This window comes from Remersonia thermophila, chromosome 1 (assembly GCF_042764415.1).
Source record: "Remersonia thermophila strain ATCC 22073 chromosome 1, whole genome shotgun sequence".
NCBI lineage: Eukaryota > Fungi > Ascomycota > Sordariomycetes > Sordariales > Chaetomiaceae > Remersonia > Remersonia thermophila.
This window is the reverse complement of record NC_092217.1, coordinates 464,225-491,585: the sequence shown is the minus strand read 5'-3', so window position 1 is coordinate 491,585 and position 27,361 is coordinate 464,225. Positions and strand designations below refer to the sequence as shown.

Genomic DNA, 27,361 nt, shown 5'->3' with positions numbered 1-27,361 from the left:
ATCTTCCTACATGGAGGGCTCTGGCATCGCCAACCACCGCCGTCGGGCGGTTGGGCCGGCGGCTGGGCGGTTTCTGACCCGTTTGACGACCTCGTAATGACGCCGGCAGGCTCACGACGGGGTGGGTGTGAGGGAGGGGCCGACAACCGGACGCACTTTGTTGGTGTGAGCCTCGTGCATGCGCATGCGCAGTACGACGTCAACGAGCGTGGGCGCTTTTCGCTTGTCCGCTGACAGAGGAACGACCCGGCCACGCCGCTGCGCTACCGGTCGCGCCAGCTGTCAGCAGCTGATACGCCCGCCGAACCCCAAGACCAAACTCGGCCGCGATGCCGACAGGTGTTTTGACAGTGTCAACCAGCTGGACGACTTTCGACGGCGATGCGACGGGCGACGGGACCAGGACCCGACGTTGGTGGTTCTGCCCTGGCCAGGGCTCCCTCGTCATGTTGAGCCGTTCAGCAATGCTGCAGACCGTTGGCTGCGTACCCGACTCTACCGCTCATCATGCCTCTGCAAAATGTCCACAAGATCCATCTTCACCCCCCCCCCCCCCCCCCAAATCTCACCTGGACAAGGTCCAGCGAGGACTTGGTGGTTGCAGCGTCGCAGTCATGTGTCTTCTGCTGCAGCCCCTCGTGCTCCAGGTCGTGGCATCAGCCTCACCAGCAGCCACACCACCTGGCACAGCCTCCTGGCCTAGGCAGCCGTCGCATCGCTTCGGGATGCTTCCATCAGCTCCCGCAGCGCCCAGTCATTCCTCCCCCCCCTCCTCCCGCCGAACGACGCCGGGCAGCTCGTCAGTCCCCGTCACCAGGTTCCCCTCCGCCCTCGCGCGCCCTCGCCGGGATCCATCTGACCAGCGCTCCGCCGGTCATCTCTCTCGCCAGCGCGGTCAGGCCCCGAAACCCAAGGCATGCGCCCTCTGGGGATCCCCTTTGGGTGCATCCGTTATCTTGCATCGCCGGCGCTCGTTCCGGCCCCTGCAGGTTCCGGCGCCCTCGATTCTGCCTTGATCGATGCATTTGCGCCCCTCTGATTCACTCGCACGCCGAGTCGCTCGCTGATCACCGACTGCCACACGACTTCGCACCGCCGGACCCGTACGCTCACCATGGGCGACACCCGGGAGCACTCGGCGCTCTCCGAGGACCGCACCGAGCCCTTTTCGCAGTCCGAAATCCAGGCCCGCCTCCAGCGGTCGCGCATGGAAGGGTTTGATGCCCTTCACAGCGCGGTCCCGTTGGACAAGCTGGTGGTGCCAACCGACGACGACATCCGAATCCTGATGCGCCCGCTGGCCCGCGACCGGTCCGTCCGCGAAGACGGCAACGTCACGCTGCTCGCCCTGCGCTCCCAGGCCCCCGAGGAGGACGAGCCGCCGCACCAGGTGCTGGCCGTGCGCCAGACCGCCCGCGACGTCAGCTTCACGGTCCACATTCCCGACCCGAACCACCCGGACTACCGCCTGGTGTGCATCCTGTACTACGATCCGGCCAGCGACAACCAGGTCATCTGGAACCGGTCCAACGTCCCCTTTCAGCTATCGCGCGTTTCGGAAGAGCCCGAGGAGCTCCGCGGCGCGCGCTACGACGTGAACCCCAACTTCAGCAAGCCCCTGCCGCCCGGCACGTGGCGCATCACGATGGGCGGCGCCGACCTGTTGGACTTTCGCCTGCTGGAGCGGCGCCCCGTCCGAGCGCGGGCCGTGTCGTCGGCGAGCAGCAGCGATTCTCTCAACGCCTCTGGCAAGCGCCCCCTCGAGGGAGACGATGACGGCGGCAGCAGCTCGAAGCGGGCCCGCGCGTCGAGCCCCGCCGAACAGGCGGACGGCGTCATCATGATCCTCCCCGGCAAGGACAGCGCCAAGGGGAAGGAGCTCGTCGTGGCCTCGGGCCACCCGCTGCTCGACATGGAATCCGGCAACACGCTCGAGGTCCCGCGCGGCGGCGGGCTCGTCGGCTACACCATCACGAAAAACAAGCTGATAGCGTCGACCAGGCTTTCCAGCGTGTTCACGGCCGAGTACTCGGAAGCTCCCGGGCGGTACGTCGTGGCTAAGGTCCTGAAGACGCCCGCGCCGGGAGCCAAGGGCAACGACGGCGCCCTGGCCGCGGCGGTCATACGCCAGGCCCAGATGTGGCTGCGCGAGCTCGAGAACCAGGAGAACCTGCGCCACAAAAACATTGTGCACCTGTACGGCGGCGACGCGCGCTTCTTGTCGCTGTACATGGAATCGGTCGACGGCAAAGACCTGTCGGCCCACGACGCCTGGCGGCACCGCGACACGGACCTGTTCGCCGGGGACCGGACCGACGCGCTGCGCATCCTCCGGGACACGGCCAGCGGCCTGCACTACCTGCACAGCCTGCGCCTGGCGCACAACGACATCAAGCCGGGCAACATCCTGTACAGCCGGGAGCGCGGCGCCGTCGTCTGCGACATGGGCCTGTCGTCGAGGGGTGGCGCCAGCACGAGCGGCGGCACCCCGTGGTACGTGCCGCCCGAGTTCATCGGTCTGCGCCAGCGAGGCCTGCCCAGCGACGTGTGGGCGCTCGGCATCGTCATGCTCTACGTCCTGGGCAAGATGCCGCTGCCGGACAGCCGCGGCGTGGCCAGGCACCCGCAACGCCTCATCTGGCTGATCGCCGACGTCCACAACACCCGGGATCCGCCGCTGCAGGACAAGGCCGTGCGCAGCATGCGGTCCTGGCTGACCGAGGTGAACGCCGTCCGCGGCGCTCTGGATCTCCACGACAAGCTGGAGCGCATCGTCTACGGGATGCTGGCGCCGAACCCCAAGGAGCGGTTGACGATGAAGAGCATCGTCGCGCAGCTGTTTGATGACTCCAGCTCAAGCTCGGAAGAGAAAACAACGGCGGCACCGCCTTTGAACAGCACGTAAGCGGCTCCAGCGCCGGGCGGCGACGGGCGGCGATCATGCGCGTTTGTGCGTTAACAATGGGGCAGATGATTATGAATTACTCTCTTTCCGCGCTACTACTGCACTGCTATTCTATCTATGCGCTCATGCCAAAGACAAACACCACAGCCAGCGCCACGGCCGACGAGAGCGCCACGCGGTTGACGCCGGTCGCCGCGCCCGCGTTGCCGGCGGTCGACCCGGCCGAGGGGGTTCCGGTGCTGTTGTCGTCGTCGTCGTCGTCGTCGTTGTTCTCGTCGTCGTCGGATCCGTGCGAGCCGTGGCCGGACGACGCGCTCGCCTCGATGGGCGCGTACGTGACGCCGACCGACTTGCACGCGTCGCCCTCGAGGGGCTTGGCGTCGGCCTTGAAGACGATGTTGGCGCAGTTGTACAGCGCGTTGCCGTTGTCGCCGAGCGTGACGACCTGCAGGCTGGCGGGGCTGCCGTCCTCGACGGGCAGGTCGGCTGGGAGCGCCAGCTTCTCGATGCACAAGGTGCCGTTGCCCGTCGAGTTCCAGAAGGGGTTCGTCAGGGTGTAGTTGAAGTTGGACACGTCGGAGCCGAGGCCGAGGTTGATGAAGATGTAGGTCCAGTGGTGCCGGAGGTCGAGCTTGATGCTGCCGCCGGTGAGGGGCCACTCGGTCCTGGGCGAGTCGGTGAGGTTGCCGGGGACGCCGGCGCCTGGGCAGCGTTAGCTGTTAGGGGGATGGGGTTCCCGGTGGCTGGTGTTCACAAGAAAGGCGCCTTACAGGGCTGGGTCCACTGCGAGTAGGCCGGGTCGACGTTCCGCCCCAGCGTGTTGGCGCGCATGGGGGGGTAGTCGAGACCAAAGTGGGCGTTGGCGACGCCCGCCGCGGCGAGGAGGAGGGTCGACGAGAGGAACATTGTGTGGGAACCGAGGAGGCTAAGAGGGCTGGCAGGGCAGGAGAGGTCGAGCGTTGGTTCCCGGACGGGTTCTTCGCAACGATGGCCGTCGGCGTCGGTGGTGTTGTTGCACGAGGAGACCTCAACATGCATAGAGCAACACGCCGGGGCAATGGCGGGTACTTATGCCCATCTACGCCGTGCTGTCCATCGTCCTCCATCCTGCCTCCCAGGCTTTGGGTCGGGCGGTTCTGCAAGGCCACCCACGGCCTACGGCCCCCCCAGCAGTCAGCTTCAACCGCCGCTAGGTGGCTTGAGCCGTGCTCTCGCCTCCCGTCACCAATCAACGGCGTCTGCAGCGCCAGCTGGGCGGCGCCAACTGAGCAAGTTTTCCGTGGGCTTCCCGTCCTTTGTTGTCCCTGGTCCCTGGTCCCTGGTCTCTCCGGCCCCAAGAGAACGATGAACGAGGCAACCCCGTGGCCGTCACCTGCATGCCGCTAGCTTGGCGTCGCTCCCCGCGAACCAGGCGCACGGGTTCGCAGTCTGCAACCCAGGTCCTCCAGGCCGTGTTGTTTCCCCCCCCCACGAAGCCCAACCTGCCCCGCGATGCTGGGATCCCAGGGACCTCCCGCTCTCAGCTTTGGGAGAGACGTGCCAATCAGACGCCAGGATTTTGGGTGGGGATCGCCCGATAGGGAAGTTTGGTGGGTCTTGCGGGGATGAAGGCGGGGGAGAGCTGGACCGCCACCCTCCCCCCCCCCCCCCCCCCCCTCCTCTCTCCCCCGAGAGGCGGCGGGGCGCGAAACTTGCTCAAACCAACGCAATGGCTCGGTTCGGGCTGCCTGGGTTTTGTTGATGGGATTGGTGAACCTGGTGGACGACTGGGCTGCATGGCTTTTTACTTTGTCTTGCTGTGCAAGCGAGCTGGATGCATGACGCAAAGGCCAAGCCAGGCCTTTGGATTTTTGGGAATTATTATCATGTACTTTGTACGGGAATGCCACCACGTGAGGATGGATCCGTTAGCATCCTCATCCTCATCATTCTCATCATCGTCATTGTTCTATGTATCTTTGCTGGTTTCAAAACATACCTTGGCGTGGGTTGGCGATCGTCCCCACGCTTGAGCTTGTTTGTGCCTGTGTGGAAACTTGGCTGGTTTTTACTTTTACTTGGATGACTTGCCTTCTTTCTAGTTCTTAGCACGAAATTGGGAGGATGTTCTTGGCCACCAGAAGCAGCCGGCACCTGACGAGAGGCTTTTTCGAACCAGCCGCCATGGCTAGGTCCATTGAGCTGGAGAGAGCAGAGAAAACGGATATCTGCTCCAAATACGCGATCCACCGCGTGTGCCTTTCGGGATCGTACCGCGTGGCTTCTAGGATTGAGAAGGACCGACGATGTAGCTGGGGAGCCATGAGTTGATGATTGGGGCCGAATTTCATAGACTTACAGCCAGATACCGAGTATGGCGTTGCGACAATCCGATCGAATCTTGTACACTTCCGAGATGGAAGCATGCTCTGACTTTCAGTTTGGCAGAGGAGCAATAAGGATGAAAAATAGATGGAGTATTTTGCAAACCACAAAAACGTACTATACTTCTGAGTGCTCCCAAGTAGACATCTCCGCCGACCCGGGCCGAAGTTCACGGCTCGCGGCGCGCCCCATATCGGCTTCGACGGCCGAGCGGCCGGAGCCTTTGTCCAGCAGTTACCCATCTCGGGCCCCGAGGACCGGCGACCGCCCCACTCGACCCCCGGGGGTTCCTCTGATGTTTTGGGCCGGACATGGGACGATGGGACGGTGGCGATCTGTCAACACAAACAAACAAACGCCCTCCAATCGCCAAGGCGGTCGGACAAGCAAACCGGCTGATGCATCCCATCCGTTCTACGATCGTCCGGACCCTCAACAAGTCCCAAGTTCCGGAAGAGGAAATGCTTGCAGGCTGCTTTTCTTGGAACGAATTTGTCATTGCAAAAGGGGCTCCCCCCCGTAACCAAGCCAACGGTCTCTTCTTCTCAAACAGCTGTTGCTTTCTGCCTCTCGCATCTTCTTCCGCGTTCGCCATCCAGCTCGTCCGCGGGAGGCATTCTCGCACAAGCTGCGCGGTTGCATGGCCGCCACCGCCATGGCATCCCGGTTGCCGCGGCGCAAATTGCACGGGACCTTCTCTGGTGTTTGGTTTCATCTTGATTTCAAGTCTCTTTGGGGGTCCCTTCTCCCTCGCCGCCGACTCCACCTCGCGCCAAACAAGGCCCGTGAATCATGGATCGAAGCCGGGCTTCTATTTTGGAAACCGCCTGGATGGTGGAAGCCTTGCGAGCCAAGGCGATCTCCCGCGGCCGTCTTCGCATCTTTTTCCGTCTTGTTTCTCGGCCTTGCGCTTTGCATCGGCGGCCAGAAGGGTCGCTGGGGTGGGTCCAAGCCAGGAGCCGCACGGAGGTTTCGTCAAGGGGGTCGCACCTCGCCTCGCCATCTCGACGCTCTGAAACGCTCCGCGCTTGGCGCCCCCCAAGAAGCCTATCCTTCATTCGCCCGGCTTGGATCGCTCCAGATCGCCAGATCACCTACCGCACAGTAGAGCGGCTCTTGGTCAACGTCCCTCCCCCCCCCTAGAATAACGCCTCTCCTGCCGGGTCTCAGAAGCGACTGATCGACGCAAGGTCTGCCTGGCATTCCCGGATCTCGCGCCTATGGGGTAACTAACAAACGCCGCTGGCCTGCTGACTACTGTGTATGTACACAGTACGTTACCCTCTCTGCCCAAAGCATCAAAACATGGAGCGCATGGCCCAACAACGTCGGCTCCACCACGTTTCTTAGCGTCTCGTCTCAGGAGCATTCTAGATCCTAGCCCAGAAACGCGACAGGGGGTTGCCATGGCACAATCGTGATGCTACGGCGAGCCGGGACGATGCTTAAATATCGTCGTGATCTCCCTCGAGTTTGTTCCGTGTTTCTACCTCTGCACGCAGCGTCTGGTCCCGTCTGTCAACCGCCCCTTTCTTCCTTTCTTTCCTTCAGTCTACTGTGTAGACAGCGAGCTGTGCTCCTTTCGTTCGACTTTCATTCCTTGTGTATACCCTTTCCCTTGTTTTATCTTTCGAGTCCATTCATTCTACATCCTTCTCTCTCGTCTCATCTCATCTCATCCCAACATGGCTCCTTTCTTCACTTTGCGGCAGGCCGTCTTGGCGGCCTTCTTCTTCGGCGCCGCCCGCGCTGAGGAGGTTGCGCCCCGTCAGGTCCTCGTCCCCGGCGGCAACGGGGCCGCTCAGAACAACGCCGAGGTCCTCAACCAGCTGCAGTCGGCCATCCAAAGCATGATCAGCGAGCGCCTCAACCTGGCCACCGGCGTCGCCACCCTTGTCACCACCACCCGGAGGAGCGGACTCGAGGCGATCCTGTCCCAGATCGCCGAGGCCACCGCGACCGCCACCGCCACCGAGACGGCCACTGAGACGGCCACCGAGACGGCTGCGGAGTCCGCCGCCACAACCACCGCCGTCATCGTCCGCCCCGGCCCCGGCCGCGTCGGCGCTGGCAACCGCCTTGGCGCCGGCGTTGGCAACCGCCTCGGCGTCGGCGTTGGCAACGGTCTCGGCGTCGGCGTCGGCAACGGCCTCGCCCTCGGCAGGAACGGCCGCCTGAACCTCAACGAGCTCCTGCAGCTCCTGTCGGGCCGTGTCGGCGCCGGTGCTGGTGCCGGTGCTGGCCTCGGCCTCGGCCTCGGCGTTGGCAACGGCGTCGGCGTCGGCAACGCCCGTAACATCCAGGAAGTGCTCCGCCAGCTGCTCGGCGGCGCCGGTGCCGGCAACCTCCAGCTCGGCGACCTCCAGGGCCTGCTGCAGCAGATCCGCGAGCGCCTCCAGCAGATCGCCGGCGGCCTCGGCAAGGGCAAGGGCAAGGGCAAGGGCAACGACGTCACCACCACGACGGAGCTGGCTACCGAGACCACAGCCACCGAGACTGCCACCGAGACCACCGAGACGGCCGAGACCACCACCACTGAGGAGGCTGCCACCACGACCGAGGAGGCTGCCACGACCACCGAGGAGGCTGCTACCACCACCGAGGAGGCTGCCACGACCACCGAAGAGGCTGCCACTACGACCGAGGAGGCTGCTACTACCACCACCGAGGAGGCTGCCACCGAGACGGCTGATCCCGAGGATCCCAACGAAGCCGAGGCCGCCGTGGCTCGGGCCGCCGGGTTCCGCGTCGCCCAGCGCGAGGCCGAGCCCCAGAACGGCTCCACCAGCGACTCGGAGGACGATCTCAGCGACGGCGACACCACCGACGGCGACGAGACCGACGGCAACACCACCGATGAGGACCGCGCCGCTCGCGCCGTGAGGCCCGGCCGCCTGAACAGCCGCTTCGCCCGCCGCCGCCTTTAAACGGGCGACGCCCCAGGCCGGAGGGTGCCGTACCCTGCGTGCCGGAGGAGGAGAGGGTCTGAAATGGGCAGTGTTTGATTTCGTTCCTTGTAGTATTTCTTTGATGGGGGTCGGTTCCAGACGCTGGCCGCCGCCAAGTCTTGGCATCTCTTAGCAATCTTGACAGACAAATTTTAAGAATAAGGCATATTATGACGTCGTCCATGAGGCCTGGCCAGAACGTTTGAACGCTTGTGATTCTGTGTGTATCTATGTCAGAAACAAACAGTTGCGCATGCATGTCGCGTTCTCCGCGCCGGATAGCTCATCGTCCCCAACTCTCCTACCATGCACGCGTAGACATTATCACCAAACAGCCGGCAGAAAACACCCTTCTTCGTGGCCCGTTGTGTCGTGCCGGGTCGTGTGCCGGGGTCGTGTCAGCACGGATCTTTTTTTGCCGAGAGCGCACGGTGCCGCGCTTCGGGCATGGCCTTGTCGCAGACCCCTGCCGGGTCCGAAACGCGTTTCTGCCCCCCCAAACGACACGGCAGGTTTAGCCGCCCGGGGGACCGCCGCTCGTTCACTACTGTGCAACTAACTACCGGGCTCCCACAACCGTCCAGGACCGGACCGCGGTGGGATGAGCGGGAGGATGCGAGCTGGGGGGTGGGGAATGGACGTCCGGCATCATGCGGCTCGGATCATCGAATGATTTTTTTTTGCAACGAGTTCTGGGACGCCAAAGTTTGTTGTCCGAGCGGGTTTCTGATGTAGTAGTAGTATTCCCGTCGTGCGCGGGATGGAATGTTAGAGTGACTTGCCACCAAACTGGCGAGGCACGAGCGAGGAGGGGCCAGGAGCCGAACGTGTCATGTCGACCGTTCAAGCTGATTCTGATGTCCATCTTGGGACCCTCTGATGTGTTCCTGGATCCGTTGGATCCGAAAGGTGCCGCGGCGTCTTGGGTGTTGTGGAAAAGGGAGCACCCATCTTGCAAGACCTTGGAAATGTTGCAACACGAGAGATAATAGTGGTCTCGTTGACGCATAGTTTGAAAACATGCCCGACGGGGCTTCTTCGTGTCCATCTCGCAAAAAAATTGGCGGTCGCAGTGAATACGTGATGTGCATCTCCATACATGAGCCAGAACGGCTTTTGTCCCAAGCGCAAGGTCCTGTGAATCTTTGACCCTCGTTGGGGATGCCGGGGGTCAGAGAACTAATAATTATACTCGAGGGAAACCACTCGGCGCAGACTGTTGTTCTCATCCAGCCGTCGACGGTCGACAAAAGAAGGCTTACCACCTCGAATCAACTTAAACCTCCGAGGCATATATCTAGGTAGGCAACCAGACACTCGCCTCCTGATCATAATGGTGTGTCGTCTTTGAAAGCCATTCGGTCGAGCAATAACCAAGAATCAACGCCTGCCGCCCTATCCACTTGTCCCTGGCGTCGGCGGGTCCCCATACCCAAACCCCTCCGAAGCCATAAGCTGCCAGCCATGCTCATCCTCCAGACGTCCGCAGCGCAACGCATGACAACGCAGACCCGGAAAGCCAAGATCTTAGCCTACAACCTCTTCCTCTCCCGGCCCCTCAGGTTCTCCTTCCACAAACAACACACGCTCTTGCTCTCGCACCACTTCTTGACCTCGGCCGGCGATACCGCCCCGCCGTAGCCCACACGATCCAGCTGCCCCGCGTTGAGCCAGGCGGTCAGGTCCTCCAGGATGACGGGGTCGTACATGAGCATCTTCTCGTGCCAGCTCGGGTCCGATGCGTCCGCGGACCGCGGCGCGGTGATCACCGCTTGCGTGATGGACCGCAAGAGCTCCTCCTCGCGCGACGTCGGGACGCCGGCGTCGTTGGCGGACGCCGAGTCGAGGTCTTGGGTGAGGGAGAGGTCGATGGCGGGCGGCGAGGAGAACATGTCGTCGTCGTCCTCGTCGGCCCGGGGCGAATGCGAGGAGGACGGCGTGGAGGGGACGGAATCGTCGAGGTCCGAGTCGGGTATCTCAATGACGGGCGGACGCGTGCTCCGAGAGCTTGTTGTGGTGGACCTGGGAGAGGATGATGCCTTCTTCGAGGGCTTGGTCGCGGGAGCAGCCGCATCCTTGCGGGGTCTTCCGCGCGGCTTCTTTGCTGGCTCAGGCTCCGGGTGGGCCGTGCCGGCAGACAAATCGTCTCCAGGAGGCGCCGGGGGCGGTGCGGCAGCGTCCAAAGTGCATGTCTTCTTGGGCCGACCACGGCGGCGTGGAGTCTCCGGTGCTGTGGTGGAATGCGCGTTGCTTGTCGTCTGAGAGGGCTCCGAGACCAACGTCGATTCCGCCCCCTTTTTAGGCCGCCCTCTCCGCTTGGGAGAGCCAGCTGCGTTGGCAGCCGTCGTGGACATGGCAGAGCGGCTCGCGGTGCTTCCCGGACCGATGTTGTGTTGACTCTCCCAGCACTTGGTCAACAGGGCAATCGCAGCGTCTCGTTTCTTGATGGCTTGGAAGCCGTACGAGGCCACTTCTCTCGCGAGCCGTGCGTCCGTGTACAGCTCGAACCTTGGCCGGGGAGGTGGCTGGAGCTGTGTGCTGTTGGGCTGAGACAGCAAGAGCTGTTCCTGGTTGCTCGGGGGTGGCTCAAACTCGGGCTGCAGCGGAGGTGTCTCGGGCCGGTCAGGGACAAACGGACTCGAATCGTGGATTTGCACGATCTCGGGAACCGCGGGGAGGGCCGACGGCAGCCCTGGCGAGGCAGGGTGAGCTGGTGGCGTGTTGCTGTCTTGGAAGCACCCGTCCGACATATCGATGTCAACGAACGCCCCCTCGTCGGGCTGCCCCGGCTCCTCGTGGTTCGCCGCGTCGTGTCCTACAGCTCGTACGAGGGAGACAGGCGACGAGCGCGTCAGATCCAGCACCTCCAAGTCGACGACACCACCATCGAAACGGGCGCTCGCTGCCCAGAGGCCACCCCCTCCTTTCCTGCGGATGGCAAGATTCCCAACGACGGGGGTCGAGCTGACAAACGGGTCGCCGTCGGGCTGATTCGACGCTTTCATGGCCTCGTGTAAGGCCCGGAGAAGTTCCGGGTCATCCTCTGCCGCCAGCTGACTTGCCGTCCCGAACACAAAGTCTTGCTGAGCAGCCTGGCGCATGGCGCTGTTCGGCGAAAGGAGCTGCGGCTTGGGCGGCGCTTTCTTCTTGGCAGCGGTTGCCTTCGGCTTCGAGGGCTTTCTCGCATTTCTACCCTTGGTCCCTGTTTGGCTGGTGGTGGCGGTGTCCGGCCGGGGAGCCGCCGACCCTGAGTCACCGGGTGCCGAGCCCTCCCGAGACCCGCCAGGGGACGCGCCGCTCGCTTCCGGCAGACGGTAGGCAGCGGTGGCTAGCTCGGTAATGGTACGCGGCTTCTTCTTCGCCGCCTTGGGCTTCGCCAGCGACTGCGCCGGCAGCTGCTCGGGCGCATTCTGCCTGCCCGGTGCGTCGACGGTCTCGATGAGCTTTCGTTTACCCAGCACGTCCGGGCATGCCGGAGGCGAGCGTCGAACATCTGCCGTGCACCCGTAGTCATCGTGCAGGGTCTCGAAGATGTTACGGCGCGCAGGTGAAGGCGATGAAAAGAGCTCCTTCGCTGCTGAAGACGCAGGACGATATGTTGCCGTCTCCCGAGGAGGGGTCCAGTCGGTCCTTCTAGCCATTGCGGGTTCGAGGAGAATTGGGTCGTCATCGGGCGCAGAGCCTGGGTCGGGTCGCGAGGCTGACACAGCGTCCTGAGCTGCGAAATGCTTGCTGACCGTCTCCGGCGTCTCTTTAGCCTGGCCACCTTTGGCCGCTGGCTTGGTGACCTTGCCTTTGGGGAATGTGGTTTGCGCGGTGTCGGCCTTCCTGGGAGCCCTCGGCTTCCTCGCAGCCTTGTTTGCCGGCGCCGTCGCCGGTCCCTCTGCAGATGGTAGTTGCATCGAATCCACGGCGCCCAGTTCCGTGGACGTTGCGGCCTTCTTCCCTCTTCGCTTCGACCCTATCTTCCCGCCCGCTCTCCCTGGTTTGTCGGGCGCGCCAGGCAATGGCTCCGTTGCTGCAGCCCCGGAACGTTCTGGACCCCGTACATCATGGTGGTCTGGTCCCAGGGGACGCTGGGTCTGCCATATCTCGGCTGCGCTCGAGAAGGTCGCCTGCACGCCATCGGGAATCGGGGTGGCGTGCTGGCCGTTTCGCAACGGGCTCTTGGTTGTCTTTGGAATGAGGTCGCATATGGAGGGGAATTCAGGCGAAGACGAAAGGATGACAAGAGAATCGTGGTGCGCCATGGTTGTTGTATGCGAAGCAAGGAAGCGCCGGGGGGCCGGTTCGGGTCTCCGCAGTCTGTCCAGCAGCGCAGCGACCCTCTTGCGCCCGGCGCGTCCTGCGCCGGCGAGCGGGACCGTGGCCAACAGGGTTAGGAGAAATGATGTGCGATCTACACAACTGCCGCAACGCCCTTCGGGTCTCCGATTACTCGTGTGCGCGCCGTGGTATTGCTGCTGCTGCTGTTGGCATCCCGTTGCATCAGCCGGAGCCCTCGCGGGTTGGGCCAGGACGGGAGCGGGGTGGGTCGGACCGTCAACAAACGCGGACTGTTTGGATTCGTTGCCGAGCGGGGATCCCCGCCACGAACGTTCCGCGACGTCACATGACCTTTGGCCGGTGGGGCGCGCTGGTTCTCCTGGAGGGCCCGTGCACGCCAGCCCACACCCACAATCAGCAATTCTGGTCGAAATTCCGCCCCATTCTGAAATTTTGACGCCTCCTGTTTGTTCTCCGTCCTCTTGTCTCCGGAACCGTAGCGCAACCTCCGAATCGCCTTTCCGAAGCACCCCCCTCACCACCAGCCAACATGGAGAACGATCGCGGCGAAATTGTCGATCTGTGAGCCCGCCCTGCTGCCCGACGACACAACGTCCAACCCCTGCGGACGCGCGCCCCCCTTGCTAACCCGAATCCTCCAGCTACGTCCCCCGCAAGTGCTCGGCGACGAACCGGATCATCAAGGCCGACGACCACGGCTCTTGCCAGATCACCATCGCCAAGGTTGACGAGAACGGCCGCGCCATCCAGGGCGAGAACATCATCTATGCCTTCTCGGGCTTCGTCCGCGCCATGGGCGAGAGCGACGACTCCCTGAACCGCCTCGCCCAGCGCGACGGCCTCCTCAAGAACGTCTGGAGCGCGCAGCGGTAGATTGCAATGACGGGAATTTGGAGCGGAGATGGTGCGTTTCGGCCCTTCTTCTGGCTGGCTTGTCCCGGCGCAGGCGCTGACTCCCTTGTCCAGGTGTGCGTTTCACGACCGGCGCCGCGGCATGATTTACACGGGTTGGGCAAGGCGACGGCTGGGAACGGGTTGGGGCTTTTTTCTCGGAAAAAATGCATCTTTGCCGACGACTGATGGCGTCTACGGATAACGTCCCGCGAACCAATACACTGGCGTTGTGATCACTCTCGACTCTCTTTCGCCCCTCTTCTCCCCTCTTGTGACGTCCGGCTGGCGAAGGCTTCCCGGATCGCTTGGTCTTCGGGGGGTCTGGGGCTACTCCGATAGTCCACGTGCCGAAGATCAAACACCTTGGCCTCGAAAAAGCCGTGATGATGAAGTCGCTCGTCATGGTACAGATACGGGTCAGACAAAACGAGCCCTCTCCGCGTCCTCGCGTTACGCTCGACGTGGCCTTGTGCTTTTTCCCGGTGGATGAGTGCTGTAGTTCAGCTCAATCCCTTGGGTCTGCCTTCTTGGGGATCCGGCAAAGCCTGTGTTTCGTCCCTCTGCCCCGTCACCTGCCGCTCCTTTCGGGAGGTACGTGAAGTTGGGGGGTTGCCGTAGAGGGCGCGGTTCGGCCATTTCAGAGCACAGATATGCATGCGCTGTTACTAGACCATAGGCCTAGCGTTATCCCAATCCAATCAGACACACGCTTGTTGACGTTGTATTTGCCTGCCAAGGTTGGAAAAGTCTCAATTGCAGGCAGAACTAACACCCATCTACTATACATAACTCGTGGGCTTCGTTCCCGTGCTCCTATGCTTGCTCATCCACAAAACCCTGAATCATCGCTGACGCCCTGTAACCCTTTTCGAATCGTCATCCACCCACACGCTATGGTTCTCCCCTTGCATCTCCATTGGTGCGCCAGGCTGCTGGCCCTACGTGTACTCGGTATGGAGAACGCTCGTGGGTCCGAGGTCACCTCGCAGCCGAGTCTGCCGCGATAACCCCTGTTCCGTCGTTGGACGTCAACAATGAACCGGCCATCAATGACATCAAGCTTGCAAGCCTCGAGCTTACGATTCTAAGAGCAGGAGCATAGGTTGTTCGGCGCTCTGGGGTGTGGAAAAACTACGGTATCTAGGTACCTACCTCGCATACGGCCCGTCTGGGCTGCGGTGCTGTGGGTACGTTGTGGCAATCCGGCTCCCAGAGGCTGAATCCCTAATAGATAGTTGTTGCGTCCATCAAGCACGGTACAACACCCGTCCCGCTGATGGCAATTGATAACAACGACACGTCTTACCCCTCGACTGCTGCGATCTTGCGCTACACACCGTGTTCTATGCCGAGATCGACAATCCTCGCGGCTTGTAGAAGGCGATGGCAGGCATTGACGTCATGATCAACGGGCAAGTTGAGCGGCTCTGCGTCACCGAGCCTGAACAGATCGCAGCACCACTCCATGAAACAAGATTTAGGATGATATCTCCCATGCTATAGATATGCTGAGCTTGTAGCCTTGCGCCATACAGGATGTCTGCAACATTGATCAAGAGAATACCACGTTTGAAACTCGGGTGCCTTTTTCGTGTAGCTGCGCAAAGACCGTTTCACTCAACGTCGTTCAACATGTCCGACTCTCACTTCACCAACAGCGGCGGCTTCAAGCCGGTCCCGCAAAAGGCCCAAGCTCAAGACCTTCCCGGGTGAGATGTTCATTAGCTCACGCTTGGTCTCGCTGACGACGAGCTTTCTGACGCAAGACTCGCAGCCTCGAGAAGAACATGGAACCTCCCAGCGAGTCTACCAAGCTCGAGGGGGCCGGCCAGGCTTATGAGTACCTCGCTGCCGGCAAGCTCAAGGGCTGCAAGGCCCTCATCACGGGCGGAGAGTAAGACTCCCCACGGCAGTTCATCGGCGGAGCGCCCCTGACATGAGCGCGACCCAGCTCCGGCATAGGCCGCGCCGTGGCCGTGCTCTTCGCGCGCGAAGGCGCCGACGTCAGCATCGCGTACCTGCCCGCGGAGCAGCCCGACGCCGAGGAGACCAAGGCGATGGTCGAAAAGGAGGGCCGCCGGTGCGTGCTCATCCCGGGGGACCTGCGCGACTACGGCGCGTGCAAGGCCACCGTGGAGAAGCACGCGCAAGAGCACGGCGGGGTGCTGCACGTGCTGGTCAACAACGCGTCCAAGCAGATCATGTGCAAGGACCTGCAGGAGATCGACCTCGAGAACGTGGAGAGCACGTTCAAGAGCAACATTTTGGCCATGATCGCGGTGACCAAGTACGCCCTGGGGTACATGAAGCAGGGCGGATCGTACGTTCTCTCCGGTTTTCCACCATGCCCTTCCTCCTCCCTCCGCAAGACAAGGGAGAGAAAAAGTTCGCAAGTCAATGGGTATCACCTAATAACCAATGACGGACGCACACCAGCATCATCAACACCACCTCGACCGTTGCCTTCCGCGGTACGGCGGCCATGGTCGACTACGCCGCGACCAAGGGCGCCATCGTGTCCTTCACCAAGTCCCTGGCCGCGCAGCTCATGCCCAAGGGCATCCGGGTCAACGCTGTAGCGCCGGGGCCCGTACATACGCCGCTGCAGCCGGCGTCCCGCCCCGCCGAGCAGATGGAGAAGTTTGGGGAGAAGGGGGGGATTGGCCGCATCGGCCAGCCCAGCGAGATCGCTCCGAGCTTTGTGTTTCTGGCCAGCAAGGATGCAGAGTTGTATTATGGGCAAGTTCTCCACGCGTATCCGTTGGGAGACTGAGGACACCGGGGTGGGGGCGGGAGTAGGTTGGTGTGAGCGGTGAAAAGTGCGGCTTTGGTGTTGGTATCTTTGTATCATGCCTCGCGCACTGGCCAGTCACTGCCAGTTAGACTGTCATGGCAATGGAATCATGGCTACCCAAGAGAAAACCAGCGGGCTTTCCGTGTTTGGTAAGGTGTAATAATATGCGGGCGTCTAGACTCTGTTGCTGCGTCCCCGCGGCTCCTCGGCGCTCTTGACGTTATCACCGCCATCTGGGCATTTGCCCCCCATAAGCTGGGAGAGCCCAAAGAAAACGTGGCGTAAGCCTGCTGCTTCCAATCCCGACATTCTGTATGGCCAAACCACCATGGCGGCGACTTGAAACAAATCACCACCATCTGGTGCGATAGGGGATTCCTGGCAGCTCCGTTAATTATCCTCCGCGCAAGAAAGTCCGCCGCGGCCGCAAGCCCTTCATGACCCGATGGTCTATGATGCCGCCGCACATGTTATGAAAACGGCCAGGTGAGTAAAGCGTGCTGCTTGTCAGAACATCGGCGCTCACATTGGCGCTTTCGGACATGGCACAGCTGCTGGATTGGCTTTGATGACGGGGGAGGTAGGGAGATGGGGGGCTCGACTATAAGGGGTATTCATAGCCGGCCTTGAGTGAGTATAATACGTATCCGAGCTGAACTGCTTCCTTCACCGTACAAACGTGGCATATTCACATGAAAGATGCCCGGCAGACAACGAGAAACATCCTATTTTCTCGTCGTTTTACGCTTCGAGGGCCAATGCCTCTTTCTTCGCTACGCCGACATCGTGAAGTGAGAGTACGACTCCAAAGACACAATCATCAACCAAGCACGCTTACGAAACGTCCTTCTTTCCGATGGAAGTCCAGTTTTCTATACAAAATGAAGCCAGTGGCTACGCTTGAGCTCCCAGAGAAGCATGACTTTTGGATATTACTTTTGATCGGATGTATCACTATCGTGAGCGTCAGATGTAGGCGTAACAGGTATACAACCGTCGATACCACAAACACATAGAATTCATAGCCTCCGAAAGCTCCGCGTTACTAGACGTGTCGATGCGGCAGGTATCGATCCAGATGTGTGCAAGACCCTGTTGCTTTGCAAGTGTACAGGCAAAGCCGGCTGTTTTAGTGATATATGCGCGTTCCCAGGTCGGCCATAGCAGCGAACAGGAGTTCTTCCTGTCCCCCGATGTGAGACAGGGTCGCATGGCTTGGAACCGAGAAGCCGATGAACTCTTGGATCTCGAGGGTGTCGACGTTGACTAGCCTCATTGCACAAGATCATTGAAGAGTAGCGGCGGCCTGTAGAGTAGCCTTTTCCGATATTCATGGTGAGAGGTTAAGGGGTTGGACGGTATCCGGGTGTGGGGAGTGGAAGTGGCACTTATACAGGTGCACCGGCTGATGGAAAAAGCTGGCAAACATCCGATATACAGTACTTGGGCAGGAATGGGATGTAGTAGGATACCTATATGTACACGGATACCCCTGAGAGGCTGAGAGGGCTTCACAACACTGGAAGCGTGCGTAATCACCATGTCCATGGGACCTTGATTTGGCTCTCCCTGTTCAGTCGGTCGGTCGGAGCCATTACCGGCCGGTGCCAGCTCGTCCGCATCCTTAGGTCGACCGATAGTTAGCGAAAGTCTCAAGAATGCTGGTGCTTGACTCGATTTCAGGCGCCATTGTAGGCTTGGCGACGTTGGGTTTGCAGGACGTAGTAGCGAGTTCAGCGACTCCGATTCTCCATCCGCCTCTCCGCACGCTCGCCTTTGAGCGGTCTTGTCTCATCATGGAAACGTTAACGAAGCCATCTCACAAAGCACTGCTGTGAGGCTTCAGCGGGTAAAGCACATGGAATTATAAGAAGGCTTCGCTTTTCCGAGCATCGCCCCACATCTGAACCACGCACCTCAGCGAGAATCATATTTCATACTACGTACATCCACTTCTCTCTCCGGCTTTCCAAGCGTCAACGTAAACCCCTCATTCTAACTTTCAACCCCTGAGCAACCTTGCATCTTCCTTCCCCCTTTCAAGGACGTCACCTACCACGCAACCAACCACCACCATCGCCATGGCGTCCGCAACCGCCCAGCACCCGGCCAGCTCCGATAGCCTCTCGGTCGAGGACGTCATCTTCACCACCGCCACCCCCCACCAGCGGATCCTTGCATGGACCCTCAACGGCACCGCCTGGGCCGGCGCCATGACGCTCGACCAGTACATCCGCCGCGAGACCATCCTGTCCGAAGCTCCGCTCTCCGCCAACGGCGGGACCACCTACCTGATCCTGCACCCGCGCGGCGACCCGGAGACCATCGTCTCGTCCTGCGAGGTGACGCGCAAGCGGGCCCTCGTCCTGGTCGGGGAGGACGGCGACCGCCAGCAGCAGCAGCAGCAGCAGCAGCAACCCCCCCGCGAGGTCACCGCCTACGGCGTCGCCAGCGTGTTTACGAACCCGCGCTTCCGCGGGCGCGGCATGGCGGCCCACATGCTGCGCAAGGTCCAGGAGCTTGTCGACAGGGAGCTCAACGCCGAGTTTGGGGTGCTGTACAGCGACATTGGACGGCGGTACTACTCGCGGCTCGGCTGGAAGGACTTTGGCACCCCGCAGCTGCGGCTCACGCTTTCGGAGCCTGCGCGAGACGCCGGCGGCAGCGGCGACGGCAGCGTCTCCTCACCTGCGCTCGCTACGGCCGCCGCCAAGGGAAGCATCGCCCTGCTCCGCGAAGACGAGGCCCTCGCGCTCGCCGAGGAGGACGTCGAGCGGGTGCGACGGGCGCTCGCCGAGAGCGCTCGGCTCGGCGCCGGCGACGGCAGGACGCGCGTCGCCTTCCTCCCCGACGCCGAGCTGCTGCGGTGGCACTTTGCGCGCGACGGGTACGCGTGCAGGACGCTGGCCGGGCGGGAGGCGGCGCACCGCGGGGCCAGGACGGCGGACGCGAGCGCGTGGGTGCTCTGGGACCACGACCTGCGCGAGGGCAAGCTCAAGGTGCTCCGGCTCGTCGAGGACGCGGCGGGGAGCGGCGGCGAGGGCGAGCGGCGGGAGCACGTCAAGGCCTTGCTGCGGGCCGCGCTGGCGGAGGCGGCCGACTGGGGATTGCGCACGGTGCTGGTCTGGAGCCCGTCCAAGGCGGCGGCGGCGGCGGCGGCGGAGCTGTGGTCGGAGCTGCAGCCGAGGGTTCAGGTGGCCCTGGAGGAGAGGGAGGACGGGTCGGTCCCGAGTCTTCGGTGGAAGGGGGATAAGCCGTTGGACAATGTCGTCTGGGAGGCCAACGAGTATTTTGCGTGGTGCTGATGAAAGCCTGGATCGAAAGGGGGGCCCGGACACCACCAACGGCTGTTCTTCGGGGGTTGGAAGACGGATTGCATTGCCAATGCTTCGTCGTTGGACCTGGCCGGACCTTCTTGTCGCATAATACTCTGGAAAGGGCCTTGAGGAACCGCTGATCTACAAACACTTTACCCTCACCATTCCGTCGTGCATACGTCGTCAGATCCTTCTGTCACTTCATGATGAATGAGGAACATTGATGGTTACTGTGGGCGCGCAAGACGGGTCCCTACAGAGTCTAGCTCCGGAGTATCATCTAGATCTTCTCATGGATATCGTAGGTAGTATTCACTTACACCAGCTTCCAGTTCAACACACACACACACACACACACACTGGAACTGAAGAAAAGCAGTCGCTAGACGTACATAGTAAGGTACAAAACAACGAATCCCACCCACAACCCTCAACTACCTCCTCTCCTCTGTGCCCGCAAACTTGACGCTCTTCCTCCTCTCCCTCTCCCCGCCAATCCCCGCCGCCGCCGCCGCCGCCCACGCCGCTCGGCTTCCCGGGCTCGAGCTCAAGATCCCCGTGCCTACCCTCACCCCTCCCCCGCCAAATCCGCTCAACCCACCAAAGATCCCCACGCCAACGCCGCTATTACCACCACCACCGCCCCCGCTCCCTCCGGCGCCTCCTGACGCCAGCGTGTCCCTGACCGTCTCCACCGCCTTGCTCTGCGGCACGTCATACGAGTCGTTCCTCACCAGCAACCCATGCCTCCCGCCCCCAGAAGCCGAGCTCGCATGGTAGACGCTGAGCCCCGCGTCCGTAGGCAGCCCGTGCTCTTCGCTCCACTGCCTCGCCAGGTCCGCGGCCTCGCTGGCGTTGCCGGCCCCGCGCTCCGCCGCGGCCGCCGCGGCCGCCGCCTTGGCCACGGCGCGCGTGACCTCGCGCACGACGCGGCTCGCATCGTCCGCCGACCGCGACGCGGCGCCGATGCCGGCGCAGATGTGCCCGCACCCGTCAAGCGGGCAGCATCCCTCGCTCGTCTCCCACGCGCCGGGCGCGTCTTCCATCGCGTCGAGCAGCGATGACGGCTCGATGGCGGCGTGCCACGCCTGCAGGCACGAGGCGTGGCCGCCGTGGCCGCAGCCGGGGCAGTACCACCACGTCGACAGGGCCTCGGGCGGTAGCTGGCCGCCATGGTATTCCACGGAGGAGGAGGAGGAGGAGGAGGGGGGACCTGGGGTCACGAGGCTGGTGGGAGCGGGAGCGGCCCCGCGGTCGCCGCAGATGGCGCAGGGGGCCATGACGGCGCGGCAGCGGCCGCAGTGCCAGACGGTGTCGATGGACCCGGCGGAGCGGTCGACGTCGCGCGGGCGGTGGCACGAGGTGCAGACAAAGGCCGCCTGGACGCCCTGCTGGGCGGGGGAGAAGATGGCCGGGTAGTTCTCCCCCCAAGAGAGCAGCGGAGCGCCAGGCCAGCCCTTCATGCACATATTGCGGAGCAAGGCGGCTTCGGTGTAAAGCTCCATGCTCATGAGGCGGTTGTGGTGCTGGCGGAGGATGGCCGAGGCTTGGAAGCGGTCGATGACGTCGCCGGGAAGCAGAGGGCGGAGAAGGAGGACGATGGCGGACGCGTTGAGCGCCGAGGACTTGGCCTCAAAGGCGAGGGCCTGCGCTATGAGGGTGTACGGCTGGATGGGCGTGGCCAGAAACGCCTGCGCAGAGGATGTATCGGTGGGGGACGAATAGGGGTAGGGGTCGTCGTCCGGCCAATGCAGGTAGTCCGTTTCCACGATGCATGGCGATTCGTCCTCGGCGGGCGTAAGGGGAGGCTCAGGAAGAGACTGGGGTGGCGTGGGCGGCTCGGCCGCAAAGTCATCCGTCTGCGACGGAAACCGCGACTCGAAGCTGTCGGTTGTCGTCTGCGTAAGGATGTGATGCTCATCGGTAAACGACGTCATGTCGGTCTCGGTCCGCGGTAGCGAGCGGAGCGGGGGGGCTGCGGAGTCGGGCGGCCTGGGGTTCCCGCCGGGGCGCTGGCCGTTGCGGAGCGCTGCGAGCACTTGGGCGCGAGGATTCCGGGCCAGGCCGACTCCGTCGCCTCTGGTGCTATCGCCCGACACGGAAAACATGTGCGAGGAGCTGTCGTCGGAGTCTTTTCTCGGTAGGACGCGGGGCCTCTCGGGAGAGCCTGGCTCCAACGGGGGCCTGCCTGGGGTGGTCCTCCGGGAGGGCACGTCGATAGGCCTTGCCAAGATGGCTTCGGCGTCATAAAAATCGTAGCCTTCGGTGCTGGCGTACGTGTTGGCGCTGTCGTTGCTTGCGATGGAGAGGGGCACCGACTCGAGGCGCTTGCGGCCGATGTGTGGCGGCTGAGCAGGCGGCGGGAGCGTGAAGCTTTCCGGCTCGATGACGGACGGAAGCTGTCGCCCACGAGGCACGTCGTCTGGCGTGGCGTCCGGCACGGGCATCGCCAGCGGCGTGGGGACGTTGGAGGTGCTCTCGAGCTCCTCGGCCAGGAGAGATCGGGCGCGCAGCCCCTTGTCCAGGCCCGTCAGGGACAGGACCTTGCGCGACGTCTCCTCGCCGTCTCTGGAGCCGGCACGGAGAGGCGCGCCAAAGGGCTCCAGCGACGGCCGGGCCGGCTTGGGCTTGGCGTGTCCCTTGTTGCGCGTTCCGTTGCGGAGGCGGTCCATGCGGCGGTCAAGGTGGTACTGGGCGCGCCGCCGCAGCAGCAAGTCGACGGCGTAGGCGAGGATGCGCCAGGTCTGGGCGAGGCGGAACTGCTTGACGCTGGCGGCGGCCCGGGCATAGTGCTCGAGGATGACGGCGACACGGTCCGGGAGCGGAGGGTCGCCAGGCTCGAGCGGGAGGTCCCGGTACAGCGCCTCGAGGTAGTTCTTGGCCAGGTAGCCGTAGACGTCTGGGTTGACGGCGGCTGGAACATGGCCGACGGCCATGGCTTGCTGCGGACGGTAGGTTCCGGTCGCCTTGATGGTCTGCTCGAGCGACATGACCTCGTCCAGGGTCGAACCGGTGGGCGGCGTCGTGCTCAGGGGCGTGTTGAGGGACCGGGTGCTGTGCCGGCGCAGGCGGTTGCTGCGGCGGCGCGGTCCGATGAAGGCGCCAACGGCGTCGTCCTCGGAGTCGCTGCGGCTCACGCCGAACCTTGGCGTGGTCGGCGTGGAGCCGTACGAGGGTACGACGGCAGCGGCAGGGGCGGCAGGGGCGGCGGCGGCGGCGACGACGTGTTCGTCGTCCGTCTGATGCGAGAGGTGGGGCCGGGGTCGCAGCGGCGGGGGGCGCTCGTCGAGCAGCATGACAAGGTCGCCGCGAGGCGAGAAGGCCATGGTGGAGACGGCCTGACGGTCGATGACCTTGGGGGCGAAGGACACGTCGCACTGGGTAAAGATGCCGTCCTGGCCGGCGGTCCAGAGGAGGTACTGGTCGTGCCACAGCATGGCGCTGGGGGAGGCGTCGAAGCGGTGCATCTCGCGGTAGGGCATGGAGGGGCGGGCGAGGTCCCAGAGATGGACAACGCTGATGCCGTAGCGCTTCTGGCTGGACTCGTCGTAGGCGACGGCGAGCTGGGAGGTGCGACGGCCTTGCGCCGTGGCAGACCACTGGCCAGGCCGCCAGGCGAGGACGCCGACGGGGGCCGGCGTGGCGAGGGACCACTTGGGCTTCTGGCGCTTGTCCTGCTTGCTCAGATCCCAGACGTGGCAGCGGCTGTCGAGGCTCGCCGTGGCCATGTGGACGCCGTCCGGGTGCCAGGCCATGGCGAGGACGGCCTTTTCGTGCGCCTTGATGTGCAGCAGGGGCGCGCTGGGCTTGCGCATGTCCCACTTGATGACAGCGCCGTGCTGGGTGGCGCAGGCAAACATGAAGCCGTCCTTGGGATTCCACTGGACGTGCTGGACGGGGTCGGCGTAGCACTTGAAGGCCTGGATGGAGCGGAAGGTGGCGCCGGTGCGGGTCATGGTGGGCTGGCGCACGTCGAAGCAGCGCACGATGCCGTCCTGGCTGCCCGACAAGAGCCACGAGTTGCGGTGCGGGTTGATGTCGAGGGCGTTGACCTGGCGCGAGTCCTCGCGGATCTGGATGCAGTCGACGGGGGCGCCCGGGGTGGTGGCGGCGGCGCGCACCAGGTCGTACTGGAAGATCTTGCCGCCGGTGCCGGCCGTGAAGATGGCCGGGGTTCCCTGAGGCTCCCCCCATTTGACAGCCTTGACCGACAGCTGATCGGCGGCCGAAGCCTGGAGCAGGTTGCGCTGGGACGGTTGAGCAACGAGGAGGGAGCGCAGGTCAAGGCCCTCGGTGACGCTAACGCCATCGACCAAGAGCGTCTTGAGGACGTTGCGGCCTGCCAGCACGGCGTAGCGGCCGTCGGGGGAGCGGTCGAGACATGTGATGGGGACGCCGGCATCGTATACGGCATCCTGGGAAGCGGAGGGTCGGGCGGCCGAGGGAACGGCATGAACAGCATGTGCAGCATCGGGGGGCTGCTTGCCTAGCAGCTTGCGCATGATGTGGCTCTGGTTCCCGATGCTATACATGACATCCTTCTAGGCGGGAGGGGCGTTATGCTACGGCGGCATGATGACCACGCATCTGCAGGGTTCTCGGCAAGGTTGTGATGTATGTGTCGTTGGCGGGTGTTGGAGGTTGAAGTTGTGAGATTGAAGTTGAGGTTGAAGTTGAGGTTGAGGTTGAGCTTGAGGTTGATGAGATGGTGGGTTCCAGCGAATCGTGTGGGACCGACGGTTCGGTACGTAACGCACTTTACGTCAGCTTGTCTTGACGGGGACGGAGGTGGATCCCATACGATGTGGGGCTGTAAAGACAGTTTCGCCGCGTGTTATTGGTGCAGCGGTCATTGGTCGCCCCACTTGCATCTGCGGGTCAGCGCCTAGGCCAAGCCAAGCCAAGACACGCCAGACCGAACTCAGCTTAGCGGCATAACGTCCTTGGTTGTTCTGGGCCGAAGGTCACCAAGGTTCGCTTCCAAGACGATAACATCACTTGAACCTCTCAACTCTCAACCTCTCAACCCTTCGACCCTTCGACCCTTCATTCATCAACCACCGTCGTCGCACACTCCAACATCTGCATACCACGAACGCAGGATCAAGCCCCACTGCTTCTCACCAACAGGAACACGCACGCACCTCCCCCGATCCTTTCGCATCGCTTCCCTTCGCCATGAATCCAGAACGCCAGGCCATGATCGAACGGTGGAATTCCGGGCGCAAAGACCGAGACCGAGACCGGGATCGGGATCGCGACCGCGACCGCGATCGCCACATCACAGGGCCTCGCTTCGATTCGTCTAATCGCATCTCCAAATCCTCCCGCCAGCCTCCCGCCAGCCGACCCGTGGCCAGCGCCGCCGCCAGCGCCGCCGCCAGCAGGTATCTCACGCAGGATGAGCAGTCCGAACAGTTCGTCGCCGACGAGGACAAGTTTGTCCTAAGGCAAGCCAAGAAGAAGGCCGATATCCGCGTCAGGGAACAACGCGCAAAGCCCATCGACTACCTCGCCTTTGGCCTCCGCTTCATCGACCCCGACCGCGATTCCTTCGACGATGACGATGCCGACGTTGAGATCCCGCTGCCCAGCCCCGAGAGCGTCCTCCAATGCCTCGACGAGCCCCAGCTCAGGGAGCTCGAGGAGGATATCCGCTCCTACCACATCCTCGAGACCAACGAGCGCAACAAGGAGTACTGGTCTGCCTTGCTTACCCTGTCCTCCGATCGTCGCCAAAAGCTGAAGCCGCAGGGCCCCGAGGGTCGCTCGGTGACCTCGGTGGCCTCCGACATCGACCGCATCCTGGGTCCCAAGTCGCTCGAGCAGCTCGAGCAGCTCGAAAAGCAGATCCGCCTCAAGCTGCAATCCGACGAGCCTGTCGACACCGACTACTGGGGCGACCTGCTCAAGAGCTTGCTCATCTACAAGGCCAAGGCGCGACTAAAGAAGGTCTGTGCCGCCATCAAAGAGGCCCGCGTCGAGCTCCTGCGGAAACGCGACCCGGAGAGAGCCAAGGCTCTGGAGCTGGCTGACGGCGACGGCGACGGCGACGGCGACGCCGTTGCCGACGCATCCGCTGGCGCCCTCGTCCCTGCCAAGTCGGCCGCCCGCGCGTCGTCCTTGACGCCGAGCGACCCGGCCTCGTCCAGCGCCCCTCCGCCCGGCACCGCCCGCTTTGCGCCGACAGGGAACGAGGATTTCTCCCAGGCGACCAAGGCCCTGTACGACCGCGAGGTGGCGCGTGGCGTTGGCGAAGGAGAGGAGGTGTTCACCAACGAGGTGGCCGTCCCCGGCATCCAGCGTCCGTTCTGGGCCGACAAGTACCGCCCGCGTAAGCCCCGCTACTTCAACCGCGTGCTCATGGGCTACGAGTGGAACAAGTACAACCAGACGCACTACGACCACGACAACCCCCCGCCCAAGGTCGTCCAGGGCTACCGCTTCAACATCTTCTACCCGGACCTCATCGACAAGACCAAGGCGCCCACCTACAAGATCATACGCGAAAACGGCCGCCGCAAGGGCGAGTCCACCGCTCCGGCCGGCAAAGAGGACACGTGCCTCATCCGGTTCATCGCCGGGCCTCCCTACGAGGACATTGCCTTCCGCATCGTCGATCGCGAGTGGGATTACAGCGCCAAGCGCGAGCGCGGGTTTAAGAGCACCTTTGACAAGGTATGTCGGTTCCACGGGCTCGTGTTTTTGTTTTGTCGGCGGGTGCAGCTGTGCCCCTGTGGCGGCGCGCCGAGGTCACCCGGGGGTCATATTGTCTCGGACCCGGCTGGCGGCCATGCAAGCGCCCCCTGTCCCTGTGCCTCACACATTCCATTCACCTTGGACGTTTAATTTTCCCCTCCTTTGTGGTCTTGTTGTGGCTATCTCTCCGTTCGTTTCGTTCCTGTGGCCCGTTCCGGAGGAGCTGCCAAAGCCAGCTTGTATGATGGGGAGGTGCTAACTTTCGCAGGGTATCCTACAACTCCATTTCCAGTTCAAAAAGGTATGCATTCCTCCCGACCGCGTTTTTCGAATCCAAGCTAACGGATTTAGATCTTTTATCGCAAGTAATGGGAGAGCTCGTTATCAGGTCCGCGCGGGCGGGGTTAGGCTAGTAAGGTTGGGAATGGGTCGAAGGACGTGGCCGGGGCCCGTCCTGGCGGCGGTGACCTTGGCCGGCCGGCCAGCCTCGCGCACGTATCATGAATGCCGATGCTGCAAAGCATGTATCACTGCCGGGAAACCGACACAAAAGACAGCGAGTCGAATGGGAGCCAACCCTCGAGCGCACAATAACCAGCCTTGCCTGCGGTTTCGTGGTTGTGTGACACCCCTGTTCTGGCCACATCATCTCTTTTCACCTATTCTGCCCGTTTTTGGGGGGTCCTTCTTTGGCCCTGAACCGGCAGCGTGAAACCCTATCGGCCCACTCGTGAGTTACCTCGCTGGTGAAGCTCCGCCTCGGATCCGTTCCGCTGCGTTACCGAAGGCTCTGGCCCTTGCCGTCGGGCAGCCTGGATGTCGCTCGTTCCCCTTGCCCCGTGTCTCATGCCACCGCGGCGCCACCGCAATAGCTACCTGGCAGGACCGGTTGTCGAAACAGGCGGCTGGACGGTGTCGCCGACACGTCGCGCCCGCGGCTCTTGGAGCTTGGCTTTGCCCCATCCGGTTCCTTAACCCCCTTGCTGTCGTTGCCTCCTCCAGCGGAAACACGCAAGCATCCGCGGCCTGTCCCGCCCGGTCGCAAAGCCGCATACTTCGACAGCCTTCTGGAACAAAGGTCAAAGTCGGATATCCTTCCTTGCTGCCGCTTGGGATCCCTTCCCCTGGGCTTCGCTGCCACGGTGGCTGTGTG

General features: G+C 62.8%; 9 protein-coding genes across 9 annotated transcripts; 6 read left to right on the top strand and 3 right to left on the bottom strand.

Moving 5' to 3' along the window:
* Positions 1 to 1,114: 1,114 nt before the first annotated feature.
* VTJ83DRAFT_139 (uncharacterized protein) lies at positions 1,115 to 2,974 on the top strand (the record flags this gene model as incomplete). The annotated part of the gene is made up of 2 exons (XM_071007543.1): positions 1,115 to 2,901; positions 2,971 to 2,974. The coding sequence occupies 2 exons, from the start codon at positions 1,115 to 1,117 to the stop codon at positions 2,972 to 2,974; spliced, it is 1,791 nt and encodes a 596-aa protein (XP_070869492.1).
* A 46-nt stretch (positions 2,975 to 3,020) lies between these two features.
* Positions 3,021 to 3,811, bottom strand: VTJ83DRAFT_138 (uncharacterized protein; the record flags this gene model as incomplete). The annotated part of the gene is made up of 2 exons (XM_071007532.1): positions 3,021 to 3,607; positions 3,676 to 3,811. The coding sequence occupies 2 exons, from the start codon at positions 3,809 to 3,811 to the stop codon at positions 3,021 to 3,023; spliced, it is 723 nt and encodes a 240-aa protein (XP_070869491.1).
* A 3,143-nt stretch (positions 3,812 to 6,954) lies between these two features.
* Positions 6,955 to 8,196, top strand: VTJ83DRAFT_137 (uncharacterized protein; the record flags this gene model as incomplete). The annotated part of the gene is made up of 1 exon (XM_071007521.1): positions 6,955 to 8,196. One exon carries the CDS (start codon positions 6,955 to 6,957, stop codon positions 8,194 to 8,196), a length of 1,242 nt encoding a protein of 413 aa, XP_070869490.1.
* A 1,553-nt stretch (positions 8,197 to 9,749) lies between these two features.
* Positions 9,750 to 12,467, bottom strand: VTJ83DRAFT_136 (uncharacterized protein; the record flags this gene model as incomplete). Its single annotated transcript, XM_071007510.1, has 1 exon — positions 9,750 to 12,467. The coding sequence occupies one exon, from the start codon at positions 12,465 to 12,467 to the stop codon at positions 9,750 to 9,752; it is 2,718 nt and encodes a 905-aa protein (XP_070869489.1).
* Positions 12,468 to 13,033: 566 nt separating this feature from the next.
* Positions 13,034 to 13,377, top strand: VTJ83DRAFT_135 (40S ribosomal protein eS21; the record flags this gene model as incomplete). Its single annotated transcript, XM_071007499.1, has 2 exons — positions 13,034 to 13,065; positions 13,146 to 13,377. 2 exons carry the CDS (start codon positions 13,034 to 13,036, stop codon positions 13,375 to 13,377), a joined length of 264 nt encoding a protein of 87 aa, XP_070869488.1.
* A 1,557-nt stretch (positions 13,378 to 14,934) lies between these two features.
* Positions 14,935 to 16,171, top strand: VTJ83DRAFT_134 (uncharacterized protein; the record flags this gene model as incomplete). Its single annotated transcript, XM_071007488.1, has 4 exons — positions 14,935 to 15,107; positions 15,173 to 15,292; positions 15,350 to 15,718; positions 15,835 to 16,171. The coding sequence occupies 4 exons, from the start codon at positions 14,935 to 14,937 to the stop codon at positions 16,169 to 16,171; spliced, it is 999 nt and encodes a 332-aa protein (XP_070869487.1).
* A 2,102-nt stretch (positions 16,172 to 18,273) lies between these two features.
* Positions 18,274 to 19,497, top strand: VTJ83DRAFT_133 (uncharacterized protein; the record flags this gene model as incomplete). The annotated part of the gene is made up of 1 exon (XM_071007477.1): positions 18,274 to 19,497. One exon carries the CDS (start codon positions 18,274 to 18,276, stop codon positions 19,495 to 19,497), a length of 1,224 nt encoding a protein of 407 aa, XP_070869486.1.
* Positions 19,498 to 19,943: 446 nt separating this feature from the next.
* Positions 19,944 to 24,041, bottom strand: VTJ83DRAFT_132 (uncharacterized protein; the record flags this gene model as incomplete). Its single annotated transcript, XM_071007466.1, has 1 exon — positions 19,944 to 24,041. The coding sequence occupies one exon, from the start codon at positions 24,039 to 24,041 to the stop codon at positions 19,944 to 19,946; it is 4,098 nt and encodes a 1,365-aa protein (XP_070869485.1).
* Positions 24,042 to 24,687: 646 nt separating this feature from the next.
* Positions 24,688 to 26,577, top strand: VTJ83DRAFT_131 (uncharacterized protein; the record flags this gene model as incomplete). The annotated part of the gene is made up of 3 exons (XM_071007455.1): positions 24,688 to 26,187; positions 26,477 to 26,509; positions 26,560 to 26,577. 3 exons carry the CDS (start codon positions 24,688 to 24,690, stop codon positions 26,575 to 26,577), a joined length of 1,551 nt encoding a protein of 516 aa, XP_070869484.1.
* Positions 26,578 to 27,361: the final 784 nt, after the last annotated feature.